This window comes from Ictalurus punctatus, chromosome 15 (genome assembly GCF_001660625.3).
Source record: "Ictalurus punctatus breed USDA103 chromosome 15, Coco_2.0, whole genome shotgun sequence".
Classification (NCBI taxonomy): domain Eukaryota; kingdom Metazoa; phylum Chordata; class Actinopteri; order Siluriformes; family Ictaluridae; genus Ictalurus; species Ictalurus punctatus.
This window is the reverse complement of record NC_030430.2, coordinates 22,523,847-22,540,531: the sequence shown is the minus strand read 5'-3', so window position 1 is coordinate 22,540,531 and position 16,685 is coordinate 22,523,847. Positions and strand designations below refer to the sequence as shown.

Here is a 16,685-nt window from a genome sequence, read left to right as displayed (position 1 = left end):
TTATGTATTATATATTAATAATCGACACAAAGCTGCGTTTCTACTCTGAAGTTGATTATTTTTCTACAACACCATGTTCTGAAGTGGTTTTTTACACTCACGGCATTTTGGCAGACGCTCTTATCCAGAGCGTATTTCTCTTATTCTCTTATTTCTCTCATTTATACAACTGAGCAGTTGAGGGTTAAGGGCCTTGTTCAAGGGCCCAGTGGTGGTTGCTGGGGCTTGAACTCCTGACCTTCTGATCAGTAACCCAAAGCCTTTAACCACTGAGCTACCACTACCTTTTTTCTCCCTTTTATACCACAGCAATTTGTCAACCCTAACCATTTATTTATCAAAGAGAGAAGTTAGTGACTAAATGCTGACACTGGAGACTCCTTCCGTAAACGTCAAATAAACATCTCCTCACAGGAAAATCGACCATATGAACAGTTATACATTTTTTAAATCGTTTTTTTTTTTTTTAAATGAAGTGTCTTCATTTAAGTTCCTGTTGAATGAGTTGTTACTACGGAAAGGATAACATATTACAACGAGCACGTCACTGTAAACCGTTTAGCTGGAACTACGATCGGAAACACCGTTATAGAAAATTCATCAACACTTTCTGACCAATCAGATTCGAGAATTCTACAATACTGTGGAATGGGATGCTTGGATTTTGAGACTGAATAAAAACGTCCTGTACGGTATGTATGTACACTGAGTGTTTTTGTTGTCTTTACACAGGTCATTCCAATTCCTAACACTCATCCTCTTCTGGTGTTTGTGAACCCTAAAAGTGGAGGCAAACAGGGTGAGAGGTGAGACCACTTCCAATACATTCTTCTTAAATGACTTTCACTCGCATTACATGCTGAAAGTATTTAAACGATTCGTACTGTGTGTAGTCGCGGCACGGCGGCTTAGTGGTTAGCACGTTCGCCTCGCACCTCTAGGGCTGGGGTTTACAATCCCGCCTCTGTCCGGTGTGCGTGGAGTTTGCATGTTCTCCCCGTGCTTCAGGGGTTTCCTCTGGGTAGTCTGGTTTCCTCCACCCGTCCAAAGACATCCGCTGTAGATCGAATGGCATTTCCAGATTGTCCATAGTGTCTGAATGGGGGTGTGAACGGAGGTGTGAATGTGCCCCAGCCCGTCCAGGGTGTGTCCCCTCGCCTTGTGTTTGTTTCTTCAGTTCTGCACAGGCGCTACAAGGCTAAAGTAGCTAGCAAGGATCGGAATCCACCAGTTTAGCACTGTACTGCTGTGCTGTATGACATCATCACACGCTCATCTCGGATGCCTTTTTGGAGTTGTTCAGTATCTCAAAACGACTTTGCTTTCTAACACTATACGAGACACTGCTATGAGTAAATCTGCACCGCACTGGAGGCGATACACGCACCTGCCACTTTCATAGGAACACCTGTACACTTTCTCATTCATGCCACTTTATCCAATCGGCCAATCATGTGGCTGAAAAAACGAACTGTTTGCTCATGCTGTCGTAGCCCATCCACCTCAAGGTTCTCGTCTGACCTCACTCATCAACACGGCGTTTCCACGCACAGAACTGCCACTCACTGTTTGTAGTTCTTCACGCTATTTAAACTTTAGAGACTGCTTGCGCGAATCCCAGGAGATCAACAGTTTCTGAAACTCTCAAACCAGCCTGTCTGGCATCAGCAACCATGCCAAAGTCAAAGTCGACGAGATCACACATTTGTTCCGCATTCTGACGTTTGACGTGAACGTTAACCCGAAGACTCGTCGTGTTGCTCGTCGTATTACTCGTCGTATCGCATTGCTATAGGGTGCAGAAGTATTCCTGTTGAAGTGGTCGTTAAGTGTTTGTTAACCTCGTGGCTCCAGCGCCAAACTAATGAAGCAAACTCGAGACGCCAAACGTGTCTCGGCTGACGAGCGGAAAATGTAAATGTGAAATGTCGATGTAAATTTCCTTTTGAGCGCACTATCGCTTTCACCAGTTCATTTTCATTTTGCTTTGTGGTCAGCTGTCAAGCGGAACAGCAAAGGTGCAACTCGAGAAACGTCTTACAAATACGGTCTAGAAATGAGACGCCGGTTTTGCTCTTTGAAATGAAAATTGGCTGGGTTTTTTTTTTTTTTTTTTTTTTTTGTTTGTTTGTTTTTGGCTATTTTGGCTCGCACGCAATTGGCCCGTGGGAACTTAAAAAAGTGCGTCGTAGGTTTTTTTTTTTGTTTGTTTATTTTTCTTTCTCGTAAAGATTTTGCATTCAACTTCACGGATTTAAAAAAAAAAAGAAAAAAGAAAAGAAAGACGCAGGCGTATTTTCCCGAAATCTCCAATCACAAAGCCGAATTATTTAACTTGCATCGACGTATTAATGTTCTATCTCTTCTTAACATGAGCGCGTCTCTTTTACACCGCTCGTAAAGAGCACATTTTATCGGTAACATCTGATAGACTACACTGCTGTTTTTCAGTGAAATGTTTAAGGTTGTTTGATTTTTCTTTCTTTGTTTTATAGAGTTCTGCGCAAATTCCAGTACTTGTTAAACCCTCGACAGGTTTATAACCTCTCCAATGGTGGACCAGGACCAGGGTAAGACTTTTTCTCCATAAGAGGTGGTGTTTCCGTCCGTACGTAAAAACAAACGCATCCTTGATGAGAAATAACCCGATTTCCACACCTCCTTCCATATTACTTGGGCTAAATTATAGTTTAAAACTTGACTATTATCACTTATTTTATCAAACTATAGGCTTCTTAGATGATAGACACATGCCATAACACTTCTGTACCATAGTAAAGCTGATTTAAAAAAAACAAAACAAATTCTATTATTCTATTATTGTCAATGACGTATCCTCTAGACGAGTCTCTTAATTAGTTGCTATTAATATATACACACAGTATGAAAACAGATCTCGACAGTTACAGCCAGTATAAATAATGTTCTATAAATAAATTCTTGATTCAGTAATGTGAACATGTCATCATGTGTCTCACACACACACACACACATCCTGGTTCATAGGAGAATCGTGCTTGTGTGCTTGCCCCATGTTAATTTACATAAGGCATGCAAATTGATTACAGATTTTTATCCTGAAAAAAATGATGCAGTCTAAAGAGGTCTAATGTCTGTTTTTCTTCCTTCTTCCTGGAGGAATTTCCCACCTGAACTATCTAATGTTTCTCAGTTAAATTCAGGGGCAGTCTGATCATCCCGTACAGATAACCATCTCTGATTTTGTTATGTCATGTGATGTCATGTGTGTTGTGCTGCTGTTTGTTGTATTTAGTCTTATTTGCCTGTGGATTAAGGGAAAGACGCCAATCTGTTATTAAAGCTTACGTTTTATTAACGTACACCTTAATGTTATTGATGGAAATGTTCTAGAAATGGATTCATATGGTCCAATTGTGTGAAGATACCAACATACTGTATGTATGTGTGTGTGCGTATATATATATATATATATATATATATATATATATATATATATATATATATATATATATATATATATATATATATATATATATATGTAATGCAGACATCAAACATATGGATGCATAGGTAAAAATAATTTCCAGAAACTTCCAGTATTCATTTAAAACTCTCAGGATACGAGAGTTTTATCATTGAGAGGAGCTGAAATATTTTTTCTTTGTTTTTCAGCCCGAAAAAAGTCGTTACTTTTAAACGTATAGTGCTAAATTCTTAAAAAGCCAATGTTTAAAACCGACGAAATTAAGTTAATGTGACGTTTACGTGTGAAAAGTTACTTTCATTACTTATCTAACGCTTATACGTCTCTAAAGCTATTTACAGTTAGAAGGAACCTGTTAGCTACTGAAATCGATGCTGGTCTAACCTGGCATTAGCGACGCAAACAGGCTAAAGTACTGTAGTTAAATAGAGCTAGTTAACGTTAGCAAACTGGCAACACATCTAGGGAGGCGAAGGAGTTTATTGTTTTATACGAGTGTTTGCTTAGTCCAGCATATTGGAACATTTTTCCTGAGGTAGGGCCAGGGGCATATCGTCTTCACGTTCCAGACTGCAGTCCAGTGGCTTACATACACGGATAGAAATGGCGCTAAATACATTGCATAGCATGAGAAGGTGATGACTGATGATAAATTGGCACGATTCTTTATGGGTTGTTTTTTTTTTTTTTAATATTTCGATGAACGTGAAACTGAAATGATCGTCTGCTAAACGGAGCCTGTTTGATTGATGTAGTGTGCAGTTATTGGCTGGATGACGAAAGAAGAAACCTGTGAGATTTGAAAGAGAGTACTTAGAAGGTCTAAATAAAAACGCAAGGCGTAAAAATAACTTTTTTTTTTTTTTTTTTTTTAAACTCGTGATTCTAGAGCTGATTCTTCCATTCGTTCTTCTACAGTACGCGTGTTGCTCGTGTATTGTATATTCCTTCCTGACGTGGTGACATACATCATTTCTGACAAACCGTCTGCAAAGCTTATGCTTTGTTACTGAAAGGGAACCAGGAACTTCAGAAATGGAAGTTCCCGGTATCATATAACGGTAACGCAGGAGCAAAATCAAAAGGCTCTTTTACGTGAGCTGCCAGTGAAGGTACGGCGAGTTAAAGTGCAGACGCAGGCAGATTACTACTGCAGGCTTTAGTGAAGAGGAACCGCTAGAAATGCAGAAGGAAGTGCAAGTGGTGGCAGATATACAGCACACTGACGCAGAACAAAACGTCTCACTCCATGTTTTCCTGTGGCTGAAATAAAAAAATAAAAAAAGTAAAAAACGAACCCAACGAGCTAATTCAGTCATTGTTGAGTCACCATGTGCTGTACATTTTGGAGTCTTTCGTTAAAACTCATCTCTTAAATTCTCAGTGGTGGCGTTTTTGCAAGATCCATGAACACCGTATGCACTGACGAAATGAAGCGCACCAATCAGAACGTGCAAATACACAACTGTGTGAGATGTTCGCTACAAAGAACAATAAATACACAGTAGAATGCTTAACGAACTGGTGTGGCTGCAGGTTTGTGTTCCAACCAGTCAGGAGATTGGATTAACTTCTGACTGTTTGGTTTCATGAATGATTTTGTACGAGGTAGCTACGGGGACAGTATTATATCTATATTGAGTTTGAACCACTCATGAACCGGATCTGTGCCACGTCTGGGCCAGATATAAAAAATAACATTCGGATCTGAACAAGTTTAAGGCCAGATGCAATTTCTTTGTTAATATGGTCCGGTTCTAAATCTGTCTTGGAGCAGATTCAGTTCCTGTATAGGTGCCAAAAGACACCAAGGCTACCTCTGCTATACGGATCAGGAGCGGATCCGGACCGAGCGCAGCACTAGATTTAGCCCCAATCCAGTGCACGTCACGTTTGTTGTTTTTGGCGTCTTAGCTTCGGTTCTATTTGGAACCATCTCTGATAGAAAAACATTCTGGTTCTGCATAACACCTATATAGGGTTCTAGATTGAACTGTTTCCAATAGAGTGTTCCAGCCCTGTGGAAAACAAACCAAAAAAAAAACAATAGAAACCCTTGTAGAATTTGTAATGGTTATAATGGGAATTGTATTGGTTTTAATGGAAGCTCTAATGGTCAGTGTGGTTCTCTACTGGTAATTCGTTGCATTATGTCTATTGTATACCATTAAGGACAAATAATGTTAATAGTAATGGTTTTAACGGTTAACAGCTGATGGTGTGTAGCTTTAAATAGTATTTGTACTGGAAACCATTAGACTTTCTGTGATGGTTTCTATTGTTTTTTTTTCCCAGCAGGGAAGTGATGGTCTCTCCTTGAACTTTACTTTATTTTCACGGCGAGTCCGTTGCTGTATTTCCCCAGCTGTGAAAGCTATTCGATACATACTTTTGATTTTGTGTGTAGTAAATAAAATCGGCTCGACCGAATCTGAAATAAATAAATGAATAAAAATCGACTGTCTTTTTTTTTTTTTTCCTTCCCCCCTCACCAGGTTGAGCTTCTTCAAGGATCTTCAGGACTACAGAATATTAGTATGTGGAGGTGACGGGACTGTGGGCTGGATCCTCGACGCCATAGGTTAGAATTAAACGTTTTTGTTGTTGTTGTAATCTTTCATAGTGAATATGACGACAAGAAAACCTTTGCTGGACACTAGATGGCGCACTCAGATAGTCAGTTTGTATTCGTATCGTATGTTATTCGGTGGTGGTGTAAATAAATTTTTGACCAATCAGCAGTGAATAACATGGAAAAAAGTAAAGTGTTATTCATGGACTGTTTGATAAAAGGGACATCAGAAGACATTGAGAAAGGTTTAAAGATACAGTGGCTATTCTTGTAGTGCCAGACCTCTTACAGCCATGATTGAGAGGAGAGAGCACTTTTACGGAAATTTTCAGTCTATAATTACTTGATGATTTCTCTTCAAATTATTATAATCATGTAATCTTACAAAAATCAGAAGAAAAGCGCTGAATATCCAGATAATCACCGTTAAAGTGCAGCAGCCCTGTCTAAAATGTTCTGCTTTAATTCTGATTCATCACCGACTCGTCATTTCTCTCACCCTCTTGTAGATAAGGCCAACCTGACAGTGCGCCCCCCAGTGGCCGTGCTTCCTCTCGGCACAGGAAATGACCTCGCGCGGTGTCTGCGATGGGGAGGAGGTAAGAACATCAGTTCTTTTCAGTTATGTCGTTGTTTAGATTTGCTCGTCATGTATTTCATTTCAGCAACATATTCTCGTAGCGGTTGGATTTGTGAATATTTCTGGATATTTTATGCCAAGTCTCAGCCTTACAAGTTGCAAGTCCATGAGGGATCTGAATCTACAGCCAGATTTCCGTAAAGCTGCACCGTGACCGCGTCTTTTGTCGAGGGCGCTATGCAAATCAGATCGAACCGAATTCATCTGAACTGAAATCGCACGTAAGCGTAAAGCTTTGGGATGTGTACAGTCAGAATTATTTGGACAAAGTGTTTTCAAAGAGGAGACTTTGGTTCCTCGTTTAAAATTTCGGAACGTCCGAGGGACATCCAAAATTAATCAAAAGATGCTTCAAATAACACAAGAAAGTTTGTCAGTGAGCTCGAGGCCGTTCTCATACCGTATAATACCGCTCCCGCAATGGACGCAACCGGGGAAAACTATCGGTGTGGATTATCGGACGACCTCTAGCTTGTACAGTACGGCGGGTTGAATAACGTGTGTGTGTGTGCGTGCAGGTTATGATGGCGTGGACCTGAGCCGTATCCTGAAGGATCTGGAGACCAGCACGCCGGTACTGATGGACCGCTGGAGCGTGGAGGTGGTGACGGAGGACAGTCAGGAGCAAGGAGACCCTGTGCCTTATGAGATCATCAACAACTACTTCTCCATCGGAGTGGTCAGAGAGATTTAAAATAATAATAATAATAATATTAATAATAATAATAATAATAATAATCAATTCCTCATCACTCATCAGCTGGCAAATCCGAGACCTTTAAGAGTATAGTTAGAGTATATTTTAGATCATGTGCCTTAAATTGTCCATATACTACACTACATTATTCATCACACACACAGTATTATTACTGACGACACGTTAATACGACGATGTGACTTTGTACGCTTACACTAGTGTTTATTCTTGGTGTTGCAATAATAATAATAATAATAATAATAGTAATCTAATCTTATTTACATGCATTTCTCAAAAATGGTCGAACTGAACCACCAGCCAGCATTTAGTATTTTATAGTCAGAACTTCCTCAGACGCTCGTTTATTTATCTGATCTAATATGATCGTGTTTGTTCTTGCAGGACGCGTCAATCGCTCACCGGTTCCATACCATGCGTGAAAAACATCCGCGGAAATTCAACAGCAGGTGGGAGATTATTATAATTCTGTAGTAGTAAAACGATAGTACGTATATCATAGATTACCACAGCACTTTCAACAGAGATCGAGATCGCAGGTTTATAATAATGTACTTGTTGTGATACGTGATCGTTTCTATAGCAACAACACATTCACAGAGGCTTGTATCTGATATTGTATTGTATTATATTATGATGTCGATGATCTCCTAGCATTTTTGGAAGGAGTCTCCAGTGTCAGCTGTAACTTTAGGCTTATTGACACACAAGAAACTTAAAGTTGCCTGTTAATTTTCTTTAATTAATTTATTTTTAATAGCTAGCGTTGGCAAATTCCTGTGTTATAAGAGGAATAAAAAAACTCAGAGACGTGCTGTAATAGAAAAACGACGGAAAAAAACTTCAGGGTGGTAACAATAATCGAGCTGCATCACTCAACCCCCGTTGTTGATTATTTTCCTGTAACAGCACGTCCTAAAGTGTTGTATTTTTTTTGCGTTAATGTTTATTTCCTTTAATATCATCAGGAGAGGAAGCTATTTAGGTGTCACGACATGGAAATGAATTATTCGTGCTTCATGTATTCACAAACTGAAGCAGAACCTTTGCTACTGAATGCTTCGAAATCAATATATTAAGCTCTGGTCAATTCACCAAAATGTCACGTTTACGCTTTAATGTCTCAGGTAGCATGGGTGCAGCATGGCACGTGTAAACACTGAATGTTGTTAGAGTGTGAACTGCGTGACGTTATGTAAATCTTACTGTTTTGAATTCAGAATGAAGAACAAGCTCTGGTATTTTGAGTTTGCCACATCGGAGACGATCTCAGCTTCCTGTAAAAAACTCAAGGAGTGCCTCACCATAGAGGTAAGATTGAAAGATAAATCTTATGAAACATGACGCAAATGCTAAAAGCTTCAAAGCTAAATACCTCTTTAAAGTGCACCTTTAAAGAGGTATTTAGCTTTGATGGATGACCTTTCACGTAGTGTGTCATAGAGCTGTTTGTGAATGTAAAAACGTCTGCAAAGTTTCACAAATCGAAGCGCGCGACAAACGGGGTTATCGACTCCCGAAAGAAGGGACCGATTCTGAACAGCTGAAACGACTCGTTAGTGATTCCAGACTTTACTTCCTGTACTAACCTACGCCCCGCCTCTGGTCTTCATCGGCCGCTCGTGAACAGACAGAGCTGATACTAGTTACGGTAGTGGGCGTTTCCTGGGACATCTGACCAATCAGAGCAGAGTATGCTCTCTGAAAGGAGGAGTTTAGAACGAATCATTTAGAACGGATCACGAGTCGTTTATGACACTGGGGGGGGGGAGGTAACGCTGCAGTTTAAATTATGAGCACGTTAAAGTGTTTTTTGACCTCGGATGCACGTAAATCTATCGTATGAGACCTTTAAAACAAAATTAGACACGTTTCAAAGCCGTAATAGGTTGCACTTTAATGACTAGATGGAAACGATCTGCTGCTGTCAAATGAGTATTCAATTCAACAATTACCCGTGTATCGGAAAATACACTATATCAGCTTGAAAATGAAATAATTCTTTAGCGAGAGAGGGAATTTGATTGAAATGTCATTCCTAAACATTTGTCTCATTCATGATTGTGTTTTTAGATTATTATAGTTAGTGTGTGTCGTTCACCTGGAAATGTGAATATAGCACACCGTTAAAAAAATAAATAAATAAATAATTTAAGGTACATATTTGGACCTTAAGGGTAATGAAAAGCTGGTTCCACTTAACAGTGTTCCAGGTCCACACACCATTAAGCACATAAGCTTGGTGCTTCGGTTAGGGAGAATAAAAGCAAACTTGTCTTTAAACACACGCTTTTAAAACACGACATTAAGCAGTTAACTCGTTAAGGAACTGGTTCTGTCCTGTGCAGTGTTGCGGCATTCAGCTGGACCTCAGTAACGTCTCCCTGGAAGGCATCGCTGTCCTCAACATTCCCAGCATGCACGGCGGATCTAACCTGTGGGGCGAAGCCAAAAAGAGCGACCGAGCGAACCAGGAATTGCCCGAGGTTATCGTGGATCCTGAAGTCCTAAAAGTCAGCCCTCAAGGTAGGACTAGTTTAGGGTCTGTATTTTATCAGTGTTTCTACTCAGAAACATCAAGACAGACACATGGAGTTATTCCCAGACAGCTTGTAAAGGATGCTTTATTTTGAGAATTTAAAATCAGGGCCATGTCGTTGCCAGGACAACAAGACTGTAAGCTCCAGTTAGCTAAGGAAGGAATAAAATACCTGGGGGTGTGCTGTTATGGGAAGATAATCAACAGTAGGATGGCGTGATGTTGCCAGATGTGAAGCGGAGTTACTGTTACCACACCAAAGTTAATTATTACAGTAAACATTGAATCATGAATGGGGTTTGTTCCTCATATAGCACAGCAATTTGTATTTACTAAAGAGTGACACGTCGTACTGGGACTACTGTCAGGGACTGACCAATCAGATTGAAGAATTCAACAGTGCTGTGATGTAATAGAGTGGAAATTATTGCATCGATACACTTGTGTTTCTATTTTGGTTCATTTGTGCCCTGTGTCTGATTTTTCCATCAATCTAGACGAGCTCATTTCTGTTCTAATAAACTTCTCAGGTGCAGTTGAAAATCTAAAACTTAACCTCGTCGAAAAGATGACGAGTAGTAAATCTGTCACACGGCATTTTAATCTCGGACGCGTGAAGCAAAAGAACGTGTTCTCGGTGGTGGTTGTAGAACTGGATTCCCAAAAAGGAATGATTTAGCGCCGTATTTAGCTGATCCGATAACATACGCAATAATGTTTGTGTCTTTAGACATGAGCGATGAGCGTCTGGAGGTGGTGGGACTGGAGGGAGCGATGGAAATGGGACAAATCTACACGGGCCTCAAGAGTGCTGTCCGGCTCGCCAAGACCTCCCAGATCACCATCAGGTCAGCCATCTCAAAAATTCCATTTAGTTTTTAATGTAGCGTTGCCCTGAATACGCTATTTCACATAGCAGATGTTTACATATAGTCCGCTAGACACAATAAGAACTGAATTCACGCAAATGAACCAGTTCAGACGTTTACACACGCCCGATTCTTAATCCCGTGTGTCGTTGCCTGGATGATCGACGGCTGTTTTGTGAGAGTTGTTCACGAGTCCCTCGTTAATCTGCCCACTGTTCTTCAGAAAAATCCTCCAGGTCCTGCACATTCTTTACTTCTCCAGCATCTTCTGCATATTTGTCCCCTTTTCCAACAGCGACTATACGATTTTAAGATCCATCTTTTCACACTGAGGACGACTGAGGGACGCGTACACGACTATCACAGAAGGTGCAAACGTTCACTGATGCTCAAGAAGGCAACACGATACATTAAGAGCCAGGGGGGTGTAAACTTTCGAACAGGATGATCGGTGTAAATTGTTATTATTTTGTTTAAAGATGTTTTTCAGTTAGTCCTGCCCTTCAGAAGCTAGATATGACAAAATAATGTCAATTTACACCGATCATCCTGTTCGAAAGTTTACCCCCCCCACCCCCCCGACCCCACCCCACCTGCCCCGGTTCTTACCGTATCGTGTTACCTTCTTGAGCATCAGTGAATGTCTGCACTTTTATAATAGTCGTGTACGAGTCCCTCAGCTGTCCTCAGTGTGAAAACGATGGCTCTTCAGTGCGCAGTTCGCCATTAAGACATGTTACATACATTAAAACATAGACCGTCTATACGCATAGAATGTATAAATATGTAAAGTACAAAAGTAACCGCTGTAGTGCAGATATATTTTCGTGCAGTACGTGCAAAATATTCGCAGCATGGCATCATTAAGTCAATGAAATGAACCCATTCGGTGAGCACTGATGCGACAGTAAGCATCGACATGATCGTCATGTGACTCCACAATTCCAAAATGGCGGAACTTCCTGTGATGTGAATCTATTTTAATTCCGTGTTTTACTGCTTTGTATGGTGTATACGCATCCCGAGCAAGAAAGCATATTTTTAATGTTCATGTTCAAAACAATCAAATTGGGCGACATGCTGTGACATGTCCAGGATGTCTTCCCCCTGCAGGATTGTCCGGCTCGTAACCCCAACCCCCCCCCCCCCCCCCCCCCCTTTTCAATTGCATACACCGAATAGTCGTCAGTTCACACTTAAGATGGCGCTGCTCTTATGTCATGCGTAGAACATGGTTAAGAGTCTCATAACAGTGAGGATTTACAGCAATTTTTTTTAAATCCTGAACTTTTTACACTCAGAACCGCAGTGCAACTGCTAACACATTGATTTAAACTGATCAAAAAGTATTATTTTATATTAAAAAAAAAATTTAGTTGTATTAAACTTTATTAGATTCAAGACATTATTTCAACTCGTGCACGACCAGCCAATAGGATATATGTCTGATATAATATTAAATGATAGTATAAGCATATACAGTCCCCTCCAAAACCATTGGGATGGCGAGGTCAATTCAGTTGTTTGTGCTGTGCACCAAAGACATCTGGGTTTGAGATCAAAGGATGGATATGAAACGAGGGTTTAGAATTTCAGCTTTTATTTCCTGGTATGTACATCTAGATGTGATAAACAACATAAAACATACAACCTTTTTGTATCAGACCATCCAATTTTTAGGTGAGCAAAAGTATAGGAACAGGTAAGACTTGAAGTAAACTAAAATAACACTTAATATTTGGTTGCGCATTCCAAATTGTCGTTATTGGCCATGCCCAATGTTTCTGCAGTGTCTCTGATTGATTGATTTTCCCTCTTTTCTCAGCTTCAAAATGGCTTGCTTTACTCCCATAGACAGCTCTCTGATCTACATGATGGTTTATCCTTTTTTTTTTTTTTTTAACAACAAATGCAGTCTTCACAGGTGAAACTGAAGGCTAAAACCAAGAGTAGATATTCAGAGCTATTTATTGTTTAAACAATCAATCTAACAGGACACACCTGGGTAACAAGAAACACCTGTCAGTCACATGTTCCAATATTTTTGCACGTACAAATCGGGTGGTCTGATACAACATGTGCTATGTTCTATGATGTTGAACAGCTCTACGTTAGAAATACCAGGAAATAAAAGCTGGAAATTCTAAGCTGTCTTCTCATATTCATCTTTTGATCTCACGCCCAAATGTCTTCAGTCTACATTACAGCAAAATCGAACGAACCGGCCTTGCCGTTCCAATAGTTCCGGAGGGGACTGTAATAATTTACCATCAGCGTTAAGTCGTTTTTATAAAACACTGTAATAAAATCCCAGATTAAGGTTACATGGCACAGATCTCACTCGGAGACTCACGAAACGAATCACTACTGCTGTACCAACGTGGTTAGTTCTATAATTTGCTGCATTCAGTATAATTGTGTTTTATAAATTGCTTGTATTGCTGACTAACAGGACAACCAAGGCCCTGCCCATGCAGATCGATGGAGAGCCGTGGATGCAGCCGCCGTGTACTGTAAGTGTCCATTAGCAGCTTTTAACTGCTAATTATACTTTGTAATGTCTTTCTTGATGGACTGTAAGCCAAAGCGCAGTCACTGAATGTGAATAATTATACTTTCAGAAAGGTTTGGACTTGTACCTCAGGGTATTTAAATATTAATGCAATGCTCTTCAATACATTTCCATGACTTTTCAGCCCTTACATTCTTTTACTTAGAACGTCCAAGTATGTACATGTGACAAATCTCAAAGATCATGAATTATTTATTTCTCCCTTTGGCTCAGCTATGGATTTAGTCAATTACATTTTTATGAACTTATATTTTAAAACACTTACAGGTTTTGAATCATTGGTAAGGTGAAGGAGATGTGTATTTAGCAGTTTTGGAAGGAGTCTCCAGTGTTAGCGCTTTATACCATGAGTCCCCAAACTTTTCCAGGGCAAGGCCCCCCAAATGGCATTAACAATTGACCGAAACCCCTCTTTTGCGAGATGTCTTTAAAACACATTAAAAACACAGACTTCTGAATATATCCCCATTTTTTTTTATTAATAATATCATCTTACATCTTTACATTATATTACATTAGGAATTGATTGTGTGTGTGTGTGTGTGTGTGTGTGTGTGTGTGTGTGTGTGTGTGTGTGTGTGTGTGTGTGTGTGTAAGTGTGGTTGTCTGAAAGTGAGAAAGAGAAAACATACATTTATCTATTATTCACACCAAATTGTTGAGGGCCCCCGGGCGCCCCCTGGCGGCCCCCAAGGGGACCGCGGCCCCCACTTTGAAAACCACTGCTTTATACAGTACCGATCAGAAGTGAAGCTGGATGTGACTTTACGTTTTGTGACACGGGAAAGTGCTTCACAGTTTTTTTTCAGTGACTTGACTATGGGATTCAATTTGTGGCAAAAGTATTGAACGTAACGTTTTAAGAAACAAACAAAAATATACACTGAGGCAGAAGAAAAACCCTCGGAAACTGAAAACGGTGAACTCGGTGGCAAAAATGGGAAGACATGGTCTTCAAATAAACAGCGTTCTTTAACTGTTTTAAACGCTTCCTTTTCGCTATTCGTGGTTTATGGACGCGCTGCAAGAGTTTTCTACAAGTTTACGTTCGCCATTCTGGCACAAACCTCGACAGCTCCCGGACCAGGAAGTAGAGACTTCAGTGTGGAGAATGTTCTGGATGCTGTTCTCTGTACAGTTATAGTGTTTGTACTTTGTAGTGGAAATTACTTCCTTACTCGGTATATTTTTCCGTGATTAATATTTGAGGTTTGGGTAGTCTCGCACAACTATTATTTTTTTTTTAGATGAGCTCTCAGGAGCAGCACGGAGTGTCATCGTCATCATCGTCATCATCCTCATCCTCAGCTGGACACTTGAGTCTATCTAAATCTCATTAGCCAATGAGAGTAAAGCGCTGTTAAGCCCCGCCCACATAAGAGATTTGTGCCAGAATGACAAACGAAAACTCTGGCAGCGTGTTCATGAACCACGATTATTGAAAAGGAAGCTTAGAAAACTGTTAACAAAGAACTTTGTTTATTTGAAGACCATGGCGCATTTTCTTGCCACCGAGTTCAACTGTTTCCAGTTTCAGTGTTTGGTTTTTTTTCGTTTCTTGAAAAATTATGTGCAATAATCTAATCGCATACATGACAAACAGAGAGAGAGAAAATGAGTTGAACTTCTAGAATGTAAGTGATAAAATTAGTTTCATGGACGTTCCACGACATCAAATTTAACAATAAACGGATAAAAAAAAGTACAATGTCGTTCTTTAATAAATAAATGATGTTGAATTGTAATTGTTGGCAGATTGTTGTTGTGTACGTACGAGGAGTTACCGTCATCTTAGGTGGTGGTAACAGTACCTCCGCTTCATGTCGGACCACGTAACGCTGCTCCGACGTTGATTATTTTCCTATAACAGTATGCACAATAGTGTCTTATTCCTTACTTATATCAGACAAACAGTTATTAGCTGTTTAATTAGTGTGGGTTTTTTTTCCCTCCACAGATTACTATCACACACAAGAACCAAGCCTGCATGCTGATGGGTCCTCCAGCCAAATCCTCTGGCTTCTTCAACCTAAAGTAGTGTGTGCGCCTGCGCCTACGCCTGCATCAGCAACCTGATGTGTTTGTGTGGTCCATATATAGGAATTTACACACACACACACACACACACATTTTATATATATATATATATATATATATATATATATATATATATATATATATATATATATATATATATATATATATACATATATATATATATATATATATATATATATATATACATATATATACATATATATATATATATATATATATATACACACACATATATGGATGCTGAAACCAATGTGGCCAAACTGCCTGTGTGGGTGTGTGCGTGCGTGTAAAATGATTATATACCCAGAAAATGATGCTTCATTTCATATTTTTACCTCGGCGGTGCATAAAGAATGCAGTGTTAGTTTTTTCTTGATCCCCATCGTGCCATTGCTGTCCTTCACAGTAGAGAGAAGGTCCAGGTCACAGCAACAACACATCACGGCAAGAACCACCGCTTTCGTTTTCAGTGACCTAAATCTACAGCTTTAGAAAATACTAATCACCATTAACATCAAGGCATAAACCGGCTGTATTAGGTTAGGCGATAGGGTTTAGACTGAATATCCGAGCGTGCGAAGCTTGCCAACACAGCCTGTAATAAATCTGTGGTGTAATATTAAGATAACATATGAATCATTTTTACATGATTGACTTCATATTTCGCCTGGTTATGCTGATGTTATCAAGAGATGGTTGATTTTAACTCTTTGGAAACTGACCATCCTACCATACTATGTAGTACATTATAACAGCTTGAAGTTTATTTTAAGTTTATAACTTAACTGTGTTCATACTTCTAAATCGATATATGTATATGTGTGTGTGTGTGTGCGTATATATATATATATATATATATATATATATATATATATATATATATATATATATATATATATATATAGACACATACACAGATGCTTATAAAACTAGATTGTAATAAGTCACGTGCCTCTTAAGAGCTGACATCATTGTCACTTTCTCTAGCTTAGTTCCTGAGAATGTAGATCTTTCAGATTACTGCTTGTAAAAATGACTGAATAAATGTCACAAAATGTTTAATTAAAGCCTCGGGGTTTTTTTCCCCCTTCTCATTTCATTCTTAAAAGTGTACTTCATTTTCTTGCACACTAGATGGCACTGTTTCCATTTCAGATTCAGAATCGGATTCACCTCATGATTGGATTCATTTATTTAATCATCTTGCACACTAGATGGCACTGTTTCCATTTCAGATTCAGAATCGGATTCACC

At 39.4% G+C, this 16,685-nt stretch overlaps 1 protein-coding gene across 1 annotated transcript in view; it reads left to right on the top strand.

Moving 5' to 3' along the window:
- The window catches only part of dgkaa (diacylglycerol kinase, alpha a), a 49,614-nt gene extending 33,089 nt beyond the window's left edge, over nucleotides 1-16,525 (top strand). Inside the window, exons 14-24 of the mRNA XM_017487582.3 lie at nucleotides 733-806; nucleotides 2,496-2,570; nucleotides 5,962-6,047; nucleotides 6,548-6,637; nucleotides 7,197-7,357; nucleotides 7,778-7,842; nucleotides 8,614-8,704; nucleotides 9,742-9,919; nucleotides 10,663-10,780; nucleotides 13,254-13,314; nucleotides 15,331-16,525. Of these exons, the coding sequence (XP_017343071.1) occupies nucleotides 733-806; nucleotides 2,496-2,570; nucleotides 5,962-6,047; nucleotides 6,548-6,637; nucleotides 7,197-7,357; nucleotides 7,778-7,842; nucleotides 8,614-8,704; nucleotides 9,742-9,919; nucleotides 10,663-10,780; nucleotides 13,254-13,314; nucleotides 15,331-15,411 (1,080 nt within the window). The 3' untranslated portion in view covers nucleotides 15,412-16,525. The remainder of the gene's footprint in view (nucleotides 1-732; nucleotides 807-2,495; nucleotides 2,571-5,961; nucleotides 6,048-6,547; nucleotides 6,638-7,196; nucleotides 7,358-7,777; nucleotides 7,843-8,613; nucleotides 8,705-9,741; nucleotides 9,920-10,662; nucleotides 10,781-13,253; nucleotides 13,315-15,330) is intronic.
- Nucleotides 16,526-16,685: the final 160 nt, after the last annotated feature.